The following is a 22,705-nucleotide window of genomic DNA, read 5'->3' as shown; positions in this document are numbered from 1 at the left end:
CACAGACTCACGTGCATCTTTTACCTGGATTTTTTTCTGCTTTGCCTACCTTTCTCTGTATTTTAAGGCACAGCTCAAAGTCAGCTTCTTCACGAACACCTCCTGATCCCAGAAATGGGAAGTGACACCTGCTGAACTTCTGTAGCTCTTGTAGTGGTTTCAACTACTCATGTAAGGCTTTCCACAATGGACTGGAGTAGTGCTTATTTGTATATGTATCAGGGATCCAGCTTCACCTTAAAGTGGTTATGAGCCACAAGAAGCCTGTTAATCTTCAGAGGAGTCAGGCCCAGGGAGCTTGACTTAATAAGGCCTTGGTGGAGATGTGGGAGGGTGCCTATAACTCATGTATCTTCTTTTCTAGATCTGGAGCTCCTTCAGGGCAGAGACCATGATTCACCCAGCAAAGCATGTGGTGTCCAGAATAGTGTTTGACAGCAGTGGATATTTAGTAAGTCTTCATGAGATAAAAGAATATTTATTGTCCTCTCCTTAGAGCAAATCTGACTATATGTCAAGCTTTATTCCAGAATACATGAAGTTGTAACCCAAAGATTTTATTTTCACATGTGTGGACCTCTAGTATGGGATTTTGTAAGAGGTTCACAAATCCATATAATGTCATTTATTTGTTTGTTTATTTATTTGTCATTTATTTATTTATTTATTTATTTTTGTGGCAGTCCTTGCGGATAGTTTTATTTTTTAAAGAAAGGAATACATATCACTTTCCAAAGTTAGCTTAAATGCTATCCTGCCTGGGAGGAAGGATAATGGGCTAAATGACTTCTCAAGTTCGTTCTTTCTTTCTTTTTTTAGGATTTCAATCCATAATTTTTATTTTTTAAAAATTTTTATTGGTGTATAGTTGATTTAAAATTTTGTGTTAGTTTCTACTGTACAGCAAAGTTAATCAGTTATTATACATATACATATATCCACTCTTTTTTAGATTCTTTTCCCTTATAGGCCATTACAGAATGTTGAGTGAGTTCCCTGTGCTATACAGTAGGTCCTTGTTGCTTAACTATTTTAAATATTGTAGTATATACATGTCAATCCCAAACTACCAATCTGTCCCTCCCCACTATTTCCCCTCTGGTAACCATAAGTTTGTTTTCTATATCTGTGACTCTATTTCTGTTTTGTAAATAAGTTCATTTGTACCATATTTTTAGATTCCACGTAAAAGCGATAAGGTCTGATCCTTTTGAAAACAAACACACACACGTTAAAAGCGTTTCACATCCTGCGGAACCTCTGTTATATACCACATGTGTGTAACAACAGCCCTGCCTGGGCAGTCCTCCAGCTTGGGGGGTGGCCCCGCACCCCAGGTAACATTTTTGAGTCTCAGTTTACAATGTACAAGGAGCTTTTTTGTTGTTTATTGCTTCATTCACTCCCTAAAACAGCCCTCAAGGATTGACAAGAGAGCTGTTGGATTTGTCAAGACTGACAAAGGGCTTCTATAGTGAAATGTACATGGAAGAGACAGAATTCCAACAAGAAAGAAAATAAATACATAGTATAACTTTAGGGAAATAAATGAGAAAAGAACAGAAGAGCAATATAGAACACACTGCAAAGTTCTACAAAGCTCATAATCGGAATCCTAAAAGGTGAGGAAAGAGAACATAGGGCTCTGAAGACAGGGCAAGAGGACAAGAGGACAGACGGTGATGGTGAGGTGAGGTGGGTGTCTTAGCTGGGTTGGTGACATTGAGCTGAGAACTGAGTGACCAGAAGAAGTCAGCCAGGAGAAGGTATGATTGAAAAGCACTGCAGAGAGAAAGAAAAACTGCAAAAGCCCTGATATAGATAGGAGCTGGGTGTGTATGAGGAGCACCCAAAAGTCTAGCGTGGCTGAAACATGATGAGTGAGAATAAGAGCAGAATGATGTATGGCTGGAGAGACAGGCAGGTGGGGTCTTGTGGGTCCTAAGTAGCTAAAAGAGTAGCATTCATCAGCATTCCTTTTACTCTCCCACATTGCCCAGTCCCTGTAATCAACAGAACACAGAGCTGATTATTAAGTAGGTCCATGTGACTAGTAGAAGGGATTCGTGTCACTTCTGGGCCAAAGCATCAAAGAGCCAGTACAAGAACGTCAAGCTGTCTCTTTCTTAAGGTAAAAAAGCCAGAAGGTCAAAGTAGGTTGAATCATTCATTGAGTTGCAACATGAAGACAGTTGCCCTGATGAGTCATAGCAGATTCTCAGTAGACTTTAAGAGCAATAAATCTGTGTGCCATTAAGTCATAAAAGCTGATTCTGACTATTATCACATGGTAAGAAATTTGGATTTTATTCTAAGTGGAATAAGAAGTCATTTGAAATTTTGAGCAAGAGAGTGAAGACATCATACACATTTTGAAATGACAACTTTGTGTAGAATAGATTATGGGGAGGAGGGACAGGAGAAATAAGGAGCCAGTTATAAATCTATTAAAGTTAATCTAGCTATGAAATAATGGTGGCTTGAAATTAGTGGTGGCAATGGACATGCTGAGTTGAATTGGGGATATATTTTGAAGATAGAACTAACAAGACTGATGGAAAGACTCTAAGGTTTTGGGCCTGGGCAACTGAGTGGAATGAGAATGAAGAGTTATAAAACTTTTTTGGTTTAAAGATCTCTTTCATAGGACAGGGGGAAAGAGAGAGAGAGAGAAACTTCCCAGCTGCTTTCACAAAGTCAGCATAACCTTGATATTAAAACCTGACAATGATATGACAAGGTACATAGATTCAAAACTACTAAACAAAATATTTACAAACCAAGTTCATAAATACATAAAGAGGAAAATACATCATAATAAGACTGGAGTTGTTCCAGGGATACAAGTTTGTTTTAACATTCACATATCTATTAATGTAGTTCATTAACAGAATAAAGCAGAAAAATAAACTCAATTAGTGCAGAAAAATCATTTGAATCTGAATAAAAGAACTGACTTGTCCTAGAGCCCAAGCTCTTACTCAATATGCTACTACCTCCTAAACTATTTTTTTTCTTTTTTTTTGCGGTACGCGGGCCTCACTGTCATGGCCCCTCCTGCCGCGGAGCGCAGGCTCAGCGGCCATGGCTCACGGGCCCAGCCACTCGGCGGCATGCGGGATCCTCCTGCACCGGGGCACGAACCCGTGTCCCCCGCAACAGCAGGCGGACCCTCAACCACTGCGCCACCAGGGAAGCCCCTAAACTATTCTTAAACTCTATAAATCAGGGCTTCCCTGGTGGCTCAGTGGTTAAGAATCCAGTGGCCAATGCAGGGGGCACAGGTTCGAGCCCTAGTCAGGGAAGATCCCACATGCCACAGAGCAACTAAGCCCATGTGCCACAACTACTGAGCCTGTGCTCTAGAGCCCTCGAGCCACAACTACTGAGCCTGTGTGCCACAACTACTGAAGCCTGCCCACCTAGAGCCCATGCTCTGCAACAAGAGAAGCCACCGCAATGAGAAGCCCGCGCACCGCAATGAAGAGTAGCCCCTGCTAGCCACAACTAGAGAAAGCCCGCGTGCAGCAACTAAGACCCAATGCAGCCAAAAAATAAATAAATTTTAAAAAAAGAACCACAATGATATGCTGCTACATACACCCAAATGGCTAAAATGAAAAAAAAAAAAAAAAAAAAAGACAATGCCAACTATTGGAGAAGATGAGAAGCAACCGGAACACTCATACACAGTGGGAATATTAATCGGTATAATCACCTAGGAAAAGTGTTTGGCAGTATTTACTATAGTTGAACATATACATACCCAATGCCTCAGTAATTCCAGCATATACCCCCCAAATGTGTACATATGTGTACCAAAAGATAAGTTCAAGAATGTTCATAGTAGCACTATTCGTAATTGCCCCAAGCTAGAAACTACCCAAACACCTATCAGTAGTGGAATGGATAAGTAGATTGTGGTATATTCACACAACAGAGTACTATACAGCAATAAAATGAACAAACTCTTGAGAGAGCAAGGGTTGCCCAAGGATTCCCAGCTGTTTCAGCCCTCAGCTAGTTTGAGTCTTCCCAGCCTGGGCCCCAGACACATGCATGAAGAAGCCTTTGAGGTGATTCTGGCTGTAGTCACTGTCTGAATGCAACAACACAAGAAACCCTGAGTGCAAACAGCCCAGCTGAGCCCAGCCAAGCCCCACTTTTGTGAGCAAAACAAAGTATCGTGATGATTTTAACTCACTGCTTTAGGGATGAATGTTACACAGCAATAGGTAACCAGAATACATGTGGCAGTATTTTGGGGAAAAAAATAAAATAGAATATGTTAAATTTGTAAGTCTACTTTAAAATGTTTAAGGAAATTTAATTAAATAGATTTGTAAAAATCCCTCTAAAAACTACTGTTTAATATTAGGGTCATAAATAGAGGGAAAGATTTGTAAGTTGAACTTAAAAGCTTAATGGCAAACTAGGTTCTAAAATTTCTACTTCCCTATGTTGAACCTTAATGAAAAAAATTTTTAAATAAAACAAGATAAAAACAGTGAAAACTTCTTGGATAGCTGACTTCATTGATATTTTCAGAACGCTGAAAGAAACAACATAAGGAAAGGAAATGAGTGATTTATTGAGTGCTTACTAGGTGCCACGCCATGTCCTAGGTGCTTTACCTGAATCAACTCATTGAATCCTCACAACCCTGTGAACTGGGTTTTATAATCCCCACTTTACAGACACTCAGAGAGGCTATGTGACTTGCCTGAGATTCTGCAGTTAGTAAAGGATAGAATCTGTGCTTTTGCACTTTGGGATGCCTTCTCTGGGAAGGAAGCCTGGTGAAGGCAAAGTTCTAAAAGTCACTCGGGGGCCTTGGTGTGGCTGCAGCACTTTAGCATCTTCTGTGTCTGCTCCGACCTTGCCTGAGAGCCTTCCAGTGGGTGAGAAGAGGGGTGTGCACACGAGTCACCTTCCTGTGAGGATTAATGTGGCCAGAGAAAAGGATGGTCCATTGATCCTTACAGTTCAGGAGTCAGAGTTGGAGCCAAGGGGGCCTGTCCCCTGGACATAACTTGAGAGTAGCTCTGGAGAGGAGTTCTAGAAGCTGTGGAAAGACAGAGGAAGGATTTCAGCACTGTGGCTCCAGATAGCTCGCATAACTTCACAGGGTTCTTTTCACGTCTTTTTTTCCTCTACCAGTTCCCAATATTTTAACTGTACCCAATGCCTAACATAATAGGGGCAGATGTATCTTTGAATCATTTCCTTCTAGAATATTAGGGTGAGTCAGCTTTGAAGTTATATAGTCCAGTCCTCTCATTTTATAGAAGAGACCAAGAGATCAACTTCAGTTGCTTCCTATGAAGAATCTATACGCTTCCTATGAAGAATCCTACCTAACATTACGGAATGAGTTCTCAAAAATCTGCATAGAAAATTGGTGAGTTTTATAAAACGCTGTCTTTTATTTTTACAAAGAGAGGGATAGGTAAATGAGGCCTGTAAAACAGAAGTAGAAGAATAAGCTGGGGGTGGGCCCTGGTTGTAGGCTGCTGGGATCCCGAGGGCAGGGAGGGAACTGCTGCCTCTAACTTACCTGCCTGAACACGGAGCCTTGGCAGGTCGAGTAGAGCTACCATCTAGAGACCCAGACCCTGAGGCCCCAGGCAGCTCCTGCCATGCCACCTTCAAGGGCAAGTCTTCTGCCCCAGGAGGCTTTCTAGTGGTTCTGGGAGAAACATGCTATTTAACAACACTGACAGCTAACTAAGCACCTTACGGCCACTTCCGAGGGAAAGAGCCTGAATATAGTGTGACGGTGATCAGTCTCTCCTGAGCAAATAAAACAGGTGAAGGTCTGGCTATAGCTTGGTTATTCAGGGGCCAAGGAGCTAGTGTGTGCTTTCTTTGGATCACCACCTTTTTGCTGTTCCTTTTGTTGTCAGGGGATCCTTTCAGCTGCTACCTTCCTTGGAATACCAGACTGGAGGAACTAAGATGGGAAATCATGTGTCTCAGAGGAGAAGGGGTAGGGAGTGGAAGAGAGAAGCAGGGGCAGCGTGGGGAGGAGTTTGTTAAATAAATCTATACAGACAGAATTTTAAAATACTTTATACATTAAACTAGTGCTTTATAGCTTACAAATTGCCTTTGTGTACTTTATCTCAATTACTCCTCACAGCAACCTGGTAAGGTAGACAGAGGCTACCTATCTACTTATCAGTAGGTATTAATTATCTATGAGACTACTAGCCCTGTTTCGCAGATGAGGAACTTCTCTTGAAGGTGGTTAACTGGCAGGACTAGAGTCACATCTTAGAATCACAGAATCATAGCATCACGGAGTTAGAAGGCACCTTAATAGCAATAACCTAAGGCATCCTTCTCTCAGAGCTTGAATCACCTTAAAAAAACCTCTGAGAAGATTTCTTCTGATCCCTATTTGAATTCTTCCAGTGACGAGTAACTCACTGCTCCTTGAGGCAAATCCATTATTAATACTGAGCTAAAATGCTCACCTTATAGCTTTCAGCCCTTAATTCATTTCTGTCCTCAAGAACTTCACCAAATTAAGGGAAATTGTAATTCCTCTTCTTTTCAAAATTCGAAGGTATTACTCTTGTCCACCTCTTGCAGATTAAGCATCTTACATTCTTCCAACTGTTACTCATGATTACTCATAATGTGATTACCTGGCACAGTGCCTGAAATACACAGTGGATACTCAGTGAATGTTTGTTGAATTGGTTCTGTGGCCTTGGTACTATGTCCTGGTCCTGGCCTCTTTCCTTGACCACAATTAGCCTCCATGTTGTAATCTGTTTCTCATTTGTTTGTTTATTTAAATAATAGAAAGGAAACAACATATAGTATTTACTTTCAAACCACAAAGTCTTCAGAACAACTTGAAAACATAAGCAAAATTGCCCAAATTTCAGACAGCTTTCAGTTAATTTGTGATAATGGACTCATTATCTGACTTAACTGACCACTTCAGAGATGCATTCATTGAGCATCTCCTTAAGTAAGACATCAAATGGAGCATTGTGGAGTGTGTTCATAGAATTAACTGGAAAGATTCTAGTGAAGGCAGGGTTAATTTGAGGTCTAACTGTAAGACCCTGCATGAATACATTATCCAACAGCACTGCTTTGCATATTAGAAAAAGTAGCACCCAATTGTGGATAATTCTGGGCACCACCAAACTGAAAAATGTGCTCTCTTCAAAAATAAGCTCCAGTAGAACCTCTGACTATTTTTAGTTGTGAGGGACAAGCGCTGGCGTCAGTGTGATGAAGCTGTGTCCTGACAATGCAGAATCCAGTCAGCTTCATGCCTCTTATGTAAGTGCTGGGCGGGGATGAATAGCAATGAGCTTACAATTTTGGTCATTGAAGAGCCAGGGACTAGATGGTGAATTGTGCCCTGCTTTAGAAAGGAAACAAGAGTAAATTGCTACCAATCACGAGGGACTATGCTTATTCATTACAGTAATAACACTAAAAGGAGTTTGATGGCAAATAAGTCAAACCAAACACCCTAAAACACAATTCGAGGAAAAGGTCTCCGGGTTAAATTATCCCATTATCACAGACTAAATTGAAAGCTGTCTAAAATTTGGCCGATTTGATCACGTTTTCAAGTTGTTCTGAAAACTCTGTGGAAGTAAACAATGTGTTTTTCCCTTTCTATTACTTAAGCCAAAGAACATTTAGAAACTACTCTCTTTATACTACAAATACTAGTACTTTAGAAAGTGAGTTATGTTAGCAGTTTTCTCATCTTGAGCCTCAGAAAAGGCTGAATTTGGAAAGAGGCCTTTTATGCAATAGTATTAAGGATGGAGGACCTGGGAGATGGAGTCGTGACCGCCCTGCACTGTCATCACGTGGTAGGTGATAGACTCTTCACAGGTACAGAATGGAGAGAACTCCTAGTCAAGCAGGACCTACCACCCAGCAGGGCGGAGGACAGTCCCAAGTCACAAGAGAAATCATAGTGAAATACAGCAGCGAGTTCTTGCTGGAAGACACGCTGATGTCCTGGGGCTCGTGTCCATTATACTGTTGACTGGCTGCTTCTCTTTCCTCCTCTGAACAGCACATCCTTTGCCTTCTCACATAAACCCAGGAGGGCCTTTGGGGGCCACATGAAGCAAGCAAGGTTCAGTGAGGTTGTGTGGTTTTCAATCAGTAGCAGAGCCAGACATAGCAGCCAGGACTTCGGGCTCCCAGTGTGGGTCTCTTTCTTCTTTACAACCCCACCTGCCTCTTAACGTTTGGGGTAACTCATGCGTAAGATGTGTAGCCATCAAAGGTGGGAATTTTCACACCTTCACTTGAATGGTTTTCTGTATAGGCAGAGGGGGAGGTACTGATCTTGGAAGAGTCAGGATTAAAAACTAAGTTGGGGATACAGGGCAGCTTAGGAAGAAGAAGAGACAGAGCAAAATAGGAAGTGGGGCAAATGGGAAGAAGGCAACAGAGAGAGAAATACAGCAACAGTAAAATGGGGAAGACGTGGAGGACAAATATGGAGAGGGGAAATTAACCGAGAAGAAGAAACAGGCCTTTTTCTTCTTAAGAGCAGCAAACTGAGGGAACCAAGGACTGAGCAGAAGTCAGAAGGAAGGGAGAATGAGGAGAATAAATAGAGCCGGGAAAAGAGAAGAAAGCCAGGAAGGACATGAGGACACAGGGAGCTGCTGTGAGTTCAGAGTGTGTGCAGGTGGGTAGGTGTGTTGGACAAAGAGAGGGACCCACAGGACAGAATCCATATGCACTGGTGGGGGTGGGCGAGTAGGGCACAGTGGGAAGGAGGCAACAGGAGAGGACAACACAAATGGAGGAGGTCAAGAAAGTGATCTCGGGTGCTAGACGCTGGTTGTAAGGACTCTGCTTCCATAGATTATCAATTCCACACCTATGAAACCAAATAGCTAACTTTTATCATTTGCCTCTCTGTCTCTTTCATCATTTATATGACTTGCTTTTCAAAATATACAAACATTCACTTACTTACCTCAAGTACCCTAAATGCCTTCCTCACTGAACTAGTTTCTTGGGAAAATAGTCAGTGTTTCCTAAAGAATGATTAATCTCTTAGCTAGCCCTCCCCCACCTTGGAAATGCATTCCAAATTGGGAACAGTGGGATTTTCCTCAGGAAAAGCCAGGCCTGCACCATGGTTGGCTGGAGTCCTAGAGGGATAAGTCACACAGTATTGTGAGAGCAGCCAGGGGGAACAGTTACTGCTCAGCACACACTTTCTTGTACACTCTCCTAAGGTGTGAGGGAAATCCTGCACGTTAGTCCCACCCAGATTACGCCCACTCTACCTCCTGCAAGGTGTGGTTTTCTGGGAAAGTCACCCTATCATAGTAATATTCAGTCACAGCAGCGTCCAGTCCTGTGCCTGAGCAAATAACACGCTTTCCACTGGCCCAGAGGAGAGCAAGGTGGGGACATTTTCCTCCCAGAGTCATTAGCGTCTAATCACAAGCCTCTTGGAAATACTCGATGTTAGCAGAGGTACCTGTCCAATCCAGGCTAAGTAATGACTGCTTTCCAGAGCTGACTGTATGCCAAGAAGAACCATTAGAAATTAGAACCATGTCAGCTTTGTAAAAAATCCTTTAAAATGCATGCCACAAATAAAATCCCCTTTAGTCTTAGCTGTGGCCTTAGTTATTAGCACAACCTTGCAAAGAAAAATTAGCAACCTATCTGCTTGCTCAAAATGTTGACCAAGCCAGCCCACTTTCAAAACTGCAATCACACTTAATAAGGGATGAGTTAAAAAAAAATTAAAAAAAACCTCTCATGCTTTGCATGCACCAAGAGTGAGTTGCTATCTGCAGGGTTGGGTTAATGCCACTTTCTGGGAATCCTCAGGAGGACAGGCTCCATGAAACGATTTTTTGCCCTTACAAACCCAGTTAAGGCCAGCTGTTGGCAAGAAAGTGACAGCTGCCTTCTGAGTACTTACACAGGATCCTGAGCCCGGCAGCTGTGCCCATGTTAGTTCTCCCCTCACCTCATGTACTCCCCATCACTCTGATAATCCATGAACGATTCTGATCCTGACACCTCCTCAAAATCCTCCAGCACCAGACTGGTAGAGTCCTCACCCAGGCCGCTGCTGTCGGGCCTGGACATCCTGACCCAGGGAGGAGGTGCAGGAGGGTTGGTAGACGCTGGAGGTGGGGAGCTAGGGGGTGTTTGCTGGACAGATGTGGGCAGGGCCTGAGGAGAGGGGGATGCGGCAGGCTCACAGACGTCCTTGTCATCCTTCTGAGACTCTGGTCCTGCATCTGGGGCAGCAGGACCTAGGACATGGTAGAGGCTGGGGAGACGGATGTCGAAGCGCAGCCTGAACTTAGCAAAGAGCTTGTCATTGAGAGCGTAGAGCTTCTCCGAGATGTCATAGCCCAGCAGGGCTGAGAAGAGGCGAGAGATGTATCGCTCTTTGGCCAGAAGGAGGTGGAGACTTTTCCGGGGCCAGGAAATGTAGCTACATTCAGTCTCGGCTGTCAGAGTGACCTGAGAGGGGTCAGGAGCAGAGAGTAAAGGTTGAAACTAGAAAATGTGTCCATGCTTAGCACAGAGAAATATAGCGTTTACTTCGCAAACTGCTGCACTTTTCTGAAGAAGCTGTGGAAGTAGCTCTCCATGGCCTTGCCTGGAAGAGGTCCTATGACCGACGTTTACTGCGTGCACTGACACAACAGGGGGTGGGGGGTGGTTGTGTGTGTGTGGAGGGTGCTCTTGTCAGGAGCCCTGAGATCAGCCCTTCACTTGCTGGGCCTTCACCTCCTAGAGTCTCAGTGTCCACCTCCGGTCTCCTAGCTCTCCTACTCTGTGTCCCATGGCTGATCTCACTAATGGCTACAGAAGGTTCTGAGCCTGCTGTAATTACAGGAGAGAAAAAGGGCCTCCTAGTGCTCAGAAGAAAGTTCAGGATGCTGATGACAGTTTTTTTTTAAGGATAAAAAGAAATAATATATTGGAGTGGGGACACAAAAAAGAGTTGGAAAGAATTTCAGTGAGAGAAGAGCCAGGCTGCATCCATTGGACAGGATGCTGGCTTGGGATTCAGGCCCATGAGCTGCCCTTGACTTGGGCCCTACAAGTAACCAAATGGATCTGATGACTGAAGTCAGAAAAAGGGCACAGAGGAAGAGGAACTCTTTTTTTGGGGTTGGGGGGCCACCACCTTGCGGCATGCGGGATCTTAGTTCCCCGACCAGGGATCAAACCCGTGCGCCTTGCATTGGAAGCACAGAGTCTTAACCACTGGACCTCCAGGGAAGTCCCAACAGGAACTCTTAAGAGCACAAAGTAGAAGGACACCCCACTCTCCATTTATTTAGACATCTAGAAATTTCTGGGCACTAGCTATGTGCCCGTGATACAAAGCTAAGTTACACTTGCAGGGTCAATAACGTGTGCCCAGCACAGAGTAGGTGCTTGATAAACCTTGTTAAAACAATGATGGTAAAGGTAGGTTTCAAATGAAAACATGCTTAGGATAGTAAAGGAAAAGGGTGTGGAATCACACGATTCTTTATACTCTGGCCATAATACTTTAAACGTGAGCAGGTTGGCAGAGCTCAAGATGAAGATTTGTGAATCGAGACAGTGGAAATGAGGGAGGACAGCAGCTGACATTTACTGAGAGGCAACCACATGTTGGCATTGTGTTAAATCCTTTATGTGGGTCGTCTCATTAAAGGTAGGGTTGGCTTTCCAAACATTCTTTGTTAGAGATCGTATATAATCCTTTTATTTCTTTGCCTCCAGAACTCCCCCTCCCCTCCCCTCAATCATCAGCACTGAAGTCAGGGCTCTAAATTAACTCATCAAGACCAGAAACAAGTTTCAAGTTCTGGCTTTACCGCTTTACTAGCTGTGTGACATCAGATGAATTGCTTAATCTCTCTGGGTTTGTTGCCTCATGGGAAAGAATTATTACTCACAATCCATCCATTACTAATTTGGTTCAGCAAGTAATTGTCACATCTGCCATAACCTGTACTTTCGATGTACTTAGTAACAATTCCCAAACAAGAAATAAGTGTGCTGCACATGAAGTGGGTGTGCGTAAGAGCTAATCTGGACGCAAATAGCGTCCTCAAAGCTGAACACAAAGACCGTGGGCATTCTTGTGAACATGTTGTTACTTCTTCCATCTTAAAATAAATCAAAATTTTAAAATTAAAATCCTTTTTCTTCACTTCACTTCCTTCGCTATCTAACACTCCATTGATTTGCTCTCCTTTTCAGCAAAGCTCCATGAAAAAGTTGTCTATATTTGCTGTTACCAATTCCTCTTGCACTCCCTCTTCAGCCAGCAAGGCTTTGCCCCAGTGGTCCACAAACTGTTCCTGGCAAGGTCACCAATGACCTCTACATTGCTGAGTCTGACAATCAGTTTTCATAGCATTCAGTCTCTCCTCTTTGATACTCCTTACTTGGTTCCCAGGATGCCATACTCTCCTGGTATAATCTCCTGATTGGTCCCTTTCAGCTTCCTTTGCTGCTTCCTCTTTTCCCCTCCAAATTCTAAACACTAGAGTTTCCCAGAGTTAATGGATTCTTGAACCCCCTTTCTGTCTACACGCACTCACTTGGTGATCTTGTCTGATCCAATGGCTTTAAATATCATCTGTGTGCTACGACTTCCAGACTTATGTCTGAAGTTCAGACCTTGTTCCTTAATTTCAGACTCAATTATGCAACTGCCTATGCAGTGTCTCCAATTTAAATGTCCATAGATGACACAAATCTAGCACTCCCCAAACTAGACTTCCTCTCTTCTCACAAAGACGATACTATCGTAGGCTTCCTTATCTCAGTTGATAGCAGCTCCATCCTTCCAGTTGCTCAGGTCAAAAGTCTTAGAGGTTTTCTTAATCCTCTTTCTCTCATGCACTACATCCAATGCGTTAGGAAATCCTTTTGGCTCTATCTAGAAAATATATGCTCTGGCCCTAGACGATATGGCTCCATATCACCTCTCTGACTTCTTCTCCTACTATTCTCTCCCCTCCCTCTCTCTGTTCCAGACACATTGGCCTCCTTTCTGAACCTCAAACATGCTAGTCCTTCCCACCACCCAGCTTTTGCACTGGCTCTTCCCTCTGTCTAATATGCTGTTCCCCCTGATATTCTCAGAGCTCACACTACCAATCACTTCAGGTCTTTGCTCAAATGTCACCCATTCAACAAAGACTTCCATGAACACCCCATTTAAAATTGCAACTACAGTTGACCCTTGAGCAACACGGGTTTGAACTGTCTGTGTCAATTTAAATGGGGATTTTTTTTTAATAGTAAATACTAAAGTACTACACAATCGGCCAGTTGGTTGAATCTGAGGATGTGGAACCCCAGATATGGGGGAACATATATTTGGCGGTTGGACTATAAATTATATGTGGATTTTCTACTGCGTGAAGGGTTGGCGCCGCTACCTCCTGTGTTGTTCAAGGGTCAACTATATCTCTCCCTTAATTACACTACTCTATTTTTTTTTTACTAGAAGTTATTATCTTTTAACATATTACATAATTTACTTATTCATTATGTCGATGGCTTATTTTTTGTCTCCCGTACTAGAATGTAAACTGCATGAAGGCAGGGACCTTCATCTGTTCTGTTGACTGATATATTCCAAGCACATTTAATAGTGCCCAGATGAGAATTCCCTGGCGGTCCAGTGGTTAGGACTCTGCGCTTCCACTGCAGGGGGCACAGGTTCAATCCCTGGTTGGGGAACTAAGATCCCACATGCCACATGGCATGGCCAAAAAGAAAAAACAAAGATAGTGCCCAGGTTACAATAACTGCTCAATAAATACTACTGAAGTGAATGAATGAAATCAGGTGAAGACTACCAATCTTGTATGTTGCAAAACATCCTGATGTCATTTTCTCATGTCCTATGTAAAATCCTTCCTAAAGGTCTTCAGGAAACCAGTGGTTTGACTGATTCCCACATACACATGCACATGTCTGTAATAAAGTTTTGACCAGCTCTTTCTTTAATCCTCACCTTCGAAGCTGGTTGAATGGATTAAATAAGCTGACGTACGTAAAGAGACCTTGGGTCCAGTAAAACATGATGCAAGTGGGAGAAATAATGCTGATTTTTGTGTGATCCCTCCCATGCTATGTTCTTGGTGACTAATGAAAGGGTCACAGTGCTTAACAGTCAATAAATTCTTAATTGAATTCTTGAGAGGTGTGATGGAATGTTGATTCCCTTGTGGTAAACTCAGTAAGAATTATGATTCAGTCACTGTGGATTCCCTATTAGTCAACAAAGACTATGCAATTGCAAAGGCAAGGACAAGATGAACTACAACCCGAGACAACACTTGACATTTGCAAAGAGGAAATGGGACTTCACAGAGCCAAGAGCAAATATGTGGATCTCATTGCTCCCAATGGGGATGCATGCTAAAAATACAAATGGGAGAAATATAACAGTCCCTACATCCCTCTCAGATGACTGAGAGGCCATCTGGGGTCACAGCCCTTCCTTTCAAGCATAACTTAGGGGAGGACGCCCGGCTTATCCACCACCTGTTTCTCAGTTTCAGTGTCAGAAACAGAGCCTGGCCTGGCTGGCTCAGGACCTGACTCAGGCCTCCTGAGGGTTCTTATGGTCCTGGGAGGGTTCTCAAAGGAGACTGCTGGGCGGCTTGGAGAGGACGTGAGTGTGTGGTGGATGAAGCACGTTCAGAGGGGATCTGTGGCTGGTGGTCTAGGCAGTGGGATCAGGATTCCTTCTCAGGCTCTGTCCTCACAGAGCCAAGAGTCAGGGTGGGGCGGAAGCAGGCCCAGCCAGGTGGCACTGCCTGGCATGTGTCTATTCTGGGGTTGGCTCAAATGCTCGCCTGAGGGGCTCCCTGATAGAACTGGTAGGAGACACAGGGAACCCAGTACTGGCAAACTGTCTGGACAGAGGAGTACCTATAATGGTGGGTATGGGTAAACTCCACTCTCCTGGTAAACCTCCCATTTTAAAAAAGAATAGAAATAGTGGTGTCAGGCCACTTGGCTTTGCCACTTTCTAGATGACCTTGGGCAAATTACTTGAGGTTTCTAAGCCTTAGTTCCCTCATCTGTTAAACATGTTAATAACAACATTCCGCCCAGAGGACAGTTGTGAGAATCAATAAGGCAATAAAATAGGTAGTGCCTGCCACGTGCTAGCCATTCAGTAAGTGAGAACTACAGAGAAGGTAACTGAAATCTGAAGGACTGGCAGAGAAGAGAGGAGGGCTCTAGCACCCAGGCCCTGAACTTGGAGTGTGTATATGATGTCCTCTGGAGCCCTCTGAGACACCAACTGCCCACTGCCGAGCCAGTTCAGTGAACCTTTACTGAACACCTACTACTGTGCACAAGGTATTGCCCTTTGGAGCCTGAAGATGGAGAGGAGAGCCCAGATTTCTACCTCAGGGAGTTTACTATGCGAAAGACAGAAGGGAAACCAAATCATTAGAGACATGTGCGCAGTCAGCATGGTAAAAGGAATAGAAGAGGCATGTAGGCGGTGTGTGTGGGGGGCGGTGGGGGGGGAAGCTGGTGAGGTCAGCCTGGGCAGGCCTCAGAGGAAGTGAGATGCCATAGCCTCCTCTGGGTGAGGAAAGTGCATTTCAGATAGAAGCGACAGTAGGAGCCAAGGCATGGCCATTGCAAAACAATGTGGTGTGTTTAGGGAAGAACTAGTAGTTCGGTAGGGCTGGTATGAGCAGGAACTGTGAGGAAGGAAGGGGCTGGAGATGTGGCTGGATGTCACTAAAGGTCTTAAGTTACTCCCTAAGGAGTGTGGGCTTTTATCTTGTGGTCACTGGGGTCTTCTGGAAGAGTTTTAGGCATAGGAGTGACATAGCCCCCCTTTCAGGGGTCTGCACCTCCCTACCCCACCCTTCCTCTGCCAGGCACTTTTCCCACAGGAGGAGAGTGCTCCCACCCCGAGCATCATATTGGCAGTGGTTCAAATGACAGATGTAAGAGGGGAAAGATGGAGGCAGGGATATTGCTGGGTTACAGTGGGATGGTCTGGGGCGGTGCTGCCATGGGGCTCCCTATTACCTGGAAGACCCCCTCCGTAGAGGGATGCAGCGATTCCCACTCGGGAGAGTCCATGAACTGGTAAGGAAAGACGTAGTGCAGAAACTGCCCGTCCTGGCTCACACGAACCCTGGCAAAGGGAGAGAAGAGACTGTGGGAAAAGGGAAGTGGCTACCCGAATCCTCTCCGAAGTCTAAGTTACATGTTAAAAAGTGGAAAATTATTAGGGTCCAGTGTGGACTTTTTCTTCTTTTCCCCGAAAACTCAGAGTCTCAGCCTCAACCTCTCCTCTAAAGTGAGTTATACTGGGAAAGAAGGTTCCTCTATCAGGCAGAGGGGGCAGATCAAAAAGATCTCTAAGGTACATCCTGTCCATTTGAAAGGAGCTACTGTTCCACTTTTTCTGGAGCTTTATTGGCTAAACAGTTATGTGTGGAGCACCTTCTGTGTTCCTGGAAATCTGGGAATATGGAGATGATCTGATTCTTGCCTTTAAAGATGTCACAATTTAGTGGAAGCCACAGGTACATAAATAACTGGCTGTAAGTCAGCGTGTGCTACTGTGGGACAGGAGACTAGACGATGGAGAGATCTTAGTTCTCTCCAAGTGGCAGACTTCTCAAAGATGATATTTGAGCTGAGTTTTGAAGGATGAATAGGATATTGAGAAGCAGATCAGAATGGGGATGGAGATCTGAGAAATCCAGTGTGGAATTGTTTTCCAATAGCTTTTTTTCGCTTCCTCCATATTTGGAATTTTAGCTGGGTTCATGGCTGCCCAGCTAAACTACATTTCCCTACCCCCCTTGCCATGAGGTAGAGCCATGTGATTACGTTTTGGCCAAGGGGATATTAGCACTCCACACCTTACTCCTAGTGAATGCCTAGATATATATGTATGTGTGCAAATTACCAGAGACCACCATCAATTAATAAATTATTGCGTATTATCTGACAACCTAAAGATGGAAGACAGAAGGGGACGTAGGTCTCAAACCAAGCCCAAGATGTGGTGTCAACCTACACTCTCTGATGGCAGAAATGCACCTGCTCCTACAAGACCTATCAATATGTGTAGATGGCCATCAGAACTTCCCTGAGTAATGAAAGGATACAAGGAAAGATGATGTGCCGTGTTCTCCTACCTCACAGTCTTCACATATTCTGTCCCCTCCAGCTGCCTCTCCTCCCAATCCCCACCTTCTCCTCAGGCCTCAGCTTAAACATTCCTTTCTCCAGGAAGTCTTGTCTGGCTGCCCCAGGAAAGTTACGTCCACTGCTTAAATGCTCTCATTGCACTTTGCCTTTCTCTTTGGAAATACTATGTCTGTTATTCACCACTATGTCAAACATGAATTAGTACCTCTCTTCATACACTGTAAGCTTCCTGAGTACAAGGAAAATATTTTTCTTTTCTTTTTTTTTTTTTTTGCGGTACGCAGGCCTCTCACTGTCGTGGCCTCTCCCGTTGCGGAGCACAGGCTTCGGATGCGCAGGCTCAGCAGCCATGGCTCCCGGGCCCAGCCGCTCCGTGACATGTGGGATCTTCCCGGACCGGGGCATGAACCCGTGTCCCCTGCATTGGCAGGCGGACTCTCAACCACTGCGCCACCAGGGAAGCCCTATTTTTCATTTTTTAACACAAGATCCCTAGTCCCTAGCCCTCTTCATAAATATTTTTGGAAAGGGGGAGGGAAGAAGGAAGGGAGAAAGGAAAGGAAGAAGGAAGGAACGATCAAACAAATGAACTCACTGTGTCACCATAAATGGGACCAAAACCTCAAAGAAAACTTCTCTAACAAAGGAAGAAAGACAACAGGAAAGAAATGAGGCTGCTGCCACACACATCAGATCCTCCTGTCCTCTCCCCAGGCAAGGAATCTGGACACCCAAGCAAGCCACTGAGGAGGGACAAGATTTTACAGTGTGAGTAGCATCTAATGAGCCTGCATGACTCCCTGAAACCATTCACATTGTATATTGTATCCTTTGTAGTTTGAGTCTCCTCTTCCTTCTTGATCTCCTGGACATCAGGTAATTTCATCCTCCAAGAAGAGCTTAGACAGTTAGTTGCCTCTTCAGGAGTTCATGCTTGGGATTGTATACGAGAGAAAATCTCCAACAGTAAGCACAGCTTAACAGGGTGATGAACTTTGAGGAAGTCACTTTGCCTTTCTGAGTCTTGAAAGGGATTGATTGCCTTATGAAAATAAAACGAAAAGGATGTCTGAGATTTCAGCAAAGCGCTCCAGATGAGAGTCTGCACGTGAACTGGGGAGGTCTCCACAAGAAGCCTCCATTTCCTGGCATGGAGTTCTTGTCTGCTGCTTTGAGGTGTTTGGTACCTCACCAGCCAAAGGTACGATGATTCTCCTTTAAAGCTGGAGGCTGGTCATATAGACTAGAAGCCCCTTTCCCCAGCTCCAACTTAGCAAAGTTGAGACAGGATGACGTTGAAAGATATCAAAACAAAACTCTTACTCCAAACCTTGTAAGGCAAGAAAAATATCAAAATTGTCTAATTTTTGACTCAGGTTTTGGATGCTAAGTATAATAGGAAAAGCCACACTGAGAGGGCAAGGCCCCCTCTCCTCTTCACAGGGATGTGGTCTTCTACAAGTTCATGGTAAATCCATTATATAAAAGATACCTGAACCATACAATAATCCTGATGTATGGTTTATTTACACTTCAGTTCACCCATAAATGAAATGAAACATCACAAAACCTCATAGCTCATTCAACCCAGGACCTCAGACTCCAAACAAAATAAAAACATGTATCCATCACACTTTGATTCTATACATTAATACATAAATGCATATTATTACTAGTAGCAGTAGTTGTTGTAGTACCATCATCATCAATGTCAAACTCCTTTTTTTCCCCACTATGGCTGGTGGTCTTATCTGGTTTCTTTCTTATTTTTTTGGAATCAGACCCTTCTGATTACTTTCTTGTCTTTCTACCACATTCTCCTGGTCTCAAGAAAGCAGGAAAAAGGAAATTAAGGACAAAACTTTTGAAATACTCTACTTGCTTTCCACAGAGCCAGCCCAAGTACATACCAGGTTAAGATGCTTACTGTCAGATGCTTAGCTCCACATACAAGTCCCACTAGGGCAATATTTCAAAGAATTCACAATTTCCTACCAACTGTGCAGCACAGAGCTCCATGGTATATTTGTTCAGAAGAGATCAGTCAATGGCCAATGCTCGCATGCAGCCTGACCAGGCATACAGTAATCCTGACAAAGCCCATTTCTGCTAAGGTCTGACTGTCAGCCTCCTTAAAAGGTGTCAACCAGTTGTCTCCACCATATACTCAAAGAGACACACGTGGGCATCACTACTCCTCCCTCACCGTCTGGCCCGCAGGTTTATAGCACTTTACTTCTTCGTCTGTAAGAATCTCAGTAGAACAATTGGAAGTGGAAAAGTGGACAAGAGGTATTCCTGCTCCATACCTGGGTATATACAGAATGGCTTTACCAGGGCTTCCCTGGTGGCGCAGTGGTTGAGAGTCTGCCTGCCGATGCAGGGGACACGGGTTCGTGCCCCGGTCTAGGAGGATCCCACGGACCCCACATGCCGTGAAGCGGCTAGGCCTATGAGCCATGGCTGCTGAGCCTGCGCATCCGGAGCCTGTGCTCCGCAACGGGAGAGGCCACAACAGTGAGAGGCCTGCGTACCGCAAAAAAGAATGGCTTTACCATAGAATCTGTATGGGATATTCCCCAAGATCTTTGATGCCCTGGAGGGAACAGGGTTACAGGAAACCCCCTCTGTTTTGGCACTGTTTCTTGTACATACTTGGCACTTAGCAAATGTTGAATGCATATGGAAGGAATGAATTAATCTTACTGAAATGTCCAGTTTTCCAAAGCTTACAGAGATATTGCTGCAGTTTAGACATGACATGCTGGCGTGTGTGTGTGGTGTGGTCATTTCACACCCAGGCTCAAGAAACACTCACCCCACACCTCCCAGCACAAGTGCACATACAATCCTTCCTGCCAACCAAGGTGCCTCATGAGCTAGTTTCCTCATGGAAAATGCTAAGAAAGGGGAAGCAAAGCGCATGCTTAGAAAAATCTATTTTGGTTGGTTTGACTTGCCACATCCTTCCTCAGTGGAAGGGACATGAAATGGAAAGGGAGGCACTGGGAAATGAGAAGCGTGGGTGTGGGGAAGAAATGCTGGGCATTGACCCAGCGGCTTACCGGCCAGAAAGCAGCAGGGACAGGCGGTCGATGGGCGTCTCGCCCTCCACGGCGTAGGTCTGCTCCGTGGCCAGAGTCAAAACTTGCTCCTCGCAGCAGCGAACGATCTCCTTGTACGCTGGCAGGGGTACCTGCAGGGGCAGGCACAGCGTCTTGTAGAGGAGCTCGAACTCCTCGGGGAGGGTGTCCTCGCGCAGGCGGTACACCAGGTGTGCCAGCTGGAGCACGCAGGCAGTCGCCAGCAGCACGCTCCAGAGGACGATGTCTAGGCCGCAGGCGTCGAACCAGCCCCACAGCACACAGCACAGGTAGCCCGTGCCCAGGAAGCCAAAGAGGTAGAAGCACCCATACACCCCGCTGCCCCCCATGAAGCCCAGGAGCAGGAGGCAGGTGGCCAGGTGGTAGACAGCCCCTTCCTGGTCCCGCCTCCAGCCGACGCACAGCGGCCTGCTCCAGAGGAGCTGGCCCACTGCGCTGCCGTTGCTGCTCATCTTCGGGCCTCAAAGCCTGTCGGGCTCTAAGACTGTCCCCACGTGGGAAATTCAGGAAATGGGTTAGCCTGTCCTCTCAGATGTCATCTCACCATTGGCTTCTCCCCACCAGCTCCACCTTTCCTGGGAGGAATGCTTGCATTAGCTTGGGGAATGAATGGCAGAACATAATACACTTCATGGAGAACTGAAAACCTTTCTTTCTCTTTCCCTCAGCAAGGCTCTGGCCCTCCCCGCAGAGCTCTGACGAGCGTCCACGGCTCAAAGTTTCTTAGGACAGTCTTCACATTTGGCTCTTGGCAGGAAACCTAAATTGTCCTGAGGAAAAGATAGGACTATGGGGCTGAAAACTTCAGCAGTGAGTGATAAAAAAGAAGCCACATCCTGCTTTGTGTTGTCCCCAAACAGAATGAGGAGAGTCCAGCACGGGAGGCACATTTGTGCACCATTTGGAATGCATCTCTCTTGGCACCGGAAGAAAGGGTGACCCCAGACGGATACCATGTTTGGAATTGGAATCCAAGTGGTACTGGCAGTGAGAAAAAACAGGCCAGGCACACAGGCAGGCTGGAAGAGCACTTAACATACCTCCCCAGAGGACAAGATAAGACCTGGGGCAAAAGAGGCAAGTGTGTGTGTGTGTGTGAGTGTGAGTGAGGGGGTGGACAAAGGGAAAGTGTGCACAGAATTTACTGTCACACCTCAGGCAGGACACTGTCCAGAGCCCGCTCTGGGAGGGCTGGGGGCTCTCCTGAGGTAGGAGGACACTTCAAGGTCGGAAAGTATGGGACTATTATCAGAAAAAATCCTAACAGTGAGAAGTGGAAAACCCCTTGAAAGCCTTTATGAAGTCACGTTGGAAATATGACTTTATTTGAAATAGGCATTTATTTGACAACCATTAAACAAAATTAGCCATGCAAAGCAGCTTTTTGAATTCTGACTTTCTCCTGTGTGTATCTGGATCTAGTAATAGTTAATACAATGGTAATACATTGCTCAGACCATCACCCCACCCACCCCAATACTGGCAAATTATAATAACCATCACCTATTGAACACCTACAAAATGGCAGACGTAGATTAGGTATTTTACATACACATGATTTAATCATCACACAACCATTCCAAATAAATATTATCCTTCTACATCTGAAAGAAACTGAGGTTTAGAGAGGTAACAAGTTCCCACAGGTAGTAAGTGACAGAGGTAGGATTTTTTTTTTTTAAATTTACTTATTTATTTATTTTTGGCTGCGTTGGGTCTTTGTTGCTGCGTGCAGGCTTTCTCTAGTTGCGGTAAGCAGGGACTACTCTGTTGCGGTGCATGGGCTCTCATTGCAGTGGCTTCTCTTGTTGCGGAGCACGGGCTTCTAGGCACGCGGGCTTCAGTAATTGTGGCACGTGGGCTCTAGAGCGCAGGCTCAGTAGTTGTGGCACTTGGGCTCAGTAGTTGTGGCTCACGGGCTCTAGGCGTGCGGGCTTCAGTAGTTGTGGTGCACGGGCTTAGTTGCTCCGCGGCATGTGGGATCTTCCCAGACCAGGGCTCGAACCCGTGTCGCCTGTATTGGCAGGCGGATTCTTAAACACTGCGCCACCAGGGAAGTCCCAGAGGCAAGATTTGTTCTCATCTATCTTATTGCTGTGTCCCAAGTAGTTTGCACAGTTAGTGGAAATACAGGACGAGATCCATGACTCCTAACTCCACTCCCCCCAGAAAGTCTGAGGACATTCAGGAACTTCTGGATGAACCTGGGGTCTACCTTGGGTCATCAATTTCAAATCTGGGAATATGCAAACACTAAACTAAGAAATGTCCCTCTGGCTTCCACATGACTCCTTGATTTTGTTTCCTTACTACCATTACTCCTACAGCCCCTGAGGTATGGGGGCGGGGACAGGGGGTGGAGGCACCCAGTAACCTTCCAGAGCTATTCAAGTGCT

General features: G+C 45.0%; 1 protein-coding gene across 3 annotated transcripts; it reads right to left on the bottom strand.

Annotated features, from left to right (window-relative positions):
- Positions 1-432: 432 nt before the first annotated feature.
- On the bottom strand, positions 433-21,155 carry POPDC2 (popeye domain cAMP effector 2). 3 transcript variants are annotated; one of them, XM_082654421.1, is made up of 4 exons: positions 20,271-21,155; positions 16,069-16,177; positions 9,950-10,503; positions 433-5,065 (listed from the first exon to the last, which is right to left on the bottom strand). In XM_082654421.1, exons 1-3 carry the CDS (start codon positions 20,759-20,761, stop codon positions 9,994-9,996), a joined length of 1,110 nt encoding a protein of 369 aa, XP_082510547.1. In that variant the 5' UTR covers positions 20,762-21,155; the 3' UTR covers positions 433-5,065; positions 9,950-9,993. The 3 variants fall into 3 exon arrangements, with proteins under 3 accessions (XP_082510547.1, XP_082510546.1, XP_082510548.1); XM_082654420.1 differs by having other exon boundaries at positions 9,998-10,503; XM_082654422.1 differs by having other exon boundaries at positions 10,092-10,503.
- Between the last annotated feature and the right edge of the window lie 1,550 nt (positions 21,156-22,705).

The sequence above is a fragment of the Grampus griseus genome (genome assembly GCF_964374135.1).
Source record: "Grampus griseus genome assembly, chromosome: 5".
NCBI classification, from domain to species: domain Eukaryota; kingdom Metazoa; phylum Chordata; class Mammalia; order Artiodactyla; family Delphinidae; genus Grampus; species Grampus griseus.
The sequence above is the reverse complement of the archived record's forward strand: the minus strand, read 5'-3'. Positions and strand labels throughout refer to the sequence as shown.

Excerpts from the sequence above, each read along its gene's own strand:
- POPDC2 (XM_082654420.1), bottom strand. The coding sequence starts at position 20,761 with ATGAGCAGCAACGGCAGCGCAGTGGGCCAGCTCCTCTGGAGCAGGCCG. Across the intron at positions 16,178-20,270 it reads TCCCTGCTGCTTTCTGGCCG|GGTTCGTGTGAGCCAGGACG; the intron begins GTAAGCCGCTGG and ends TCCCTTTGCCAG. Across the intron at positions 10,504-16,068 it reads CTACGGAGGGGGTCTTCCAG|GTCACTCTGACAGCCGAGAC; the intron begins GTAATAGGGAGC and ends GACCCCTCTCAG.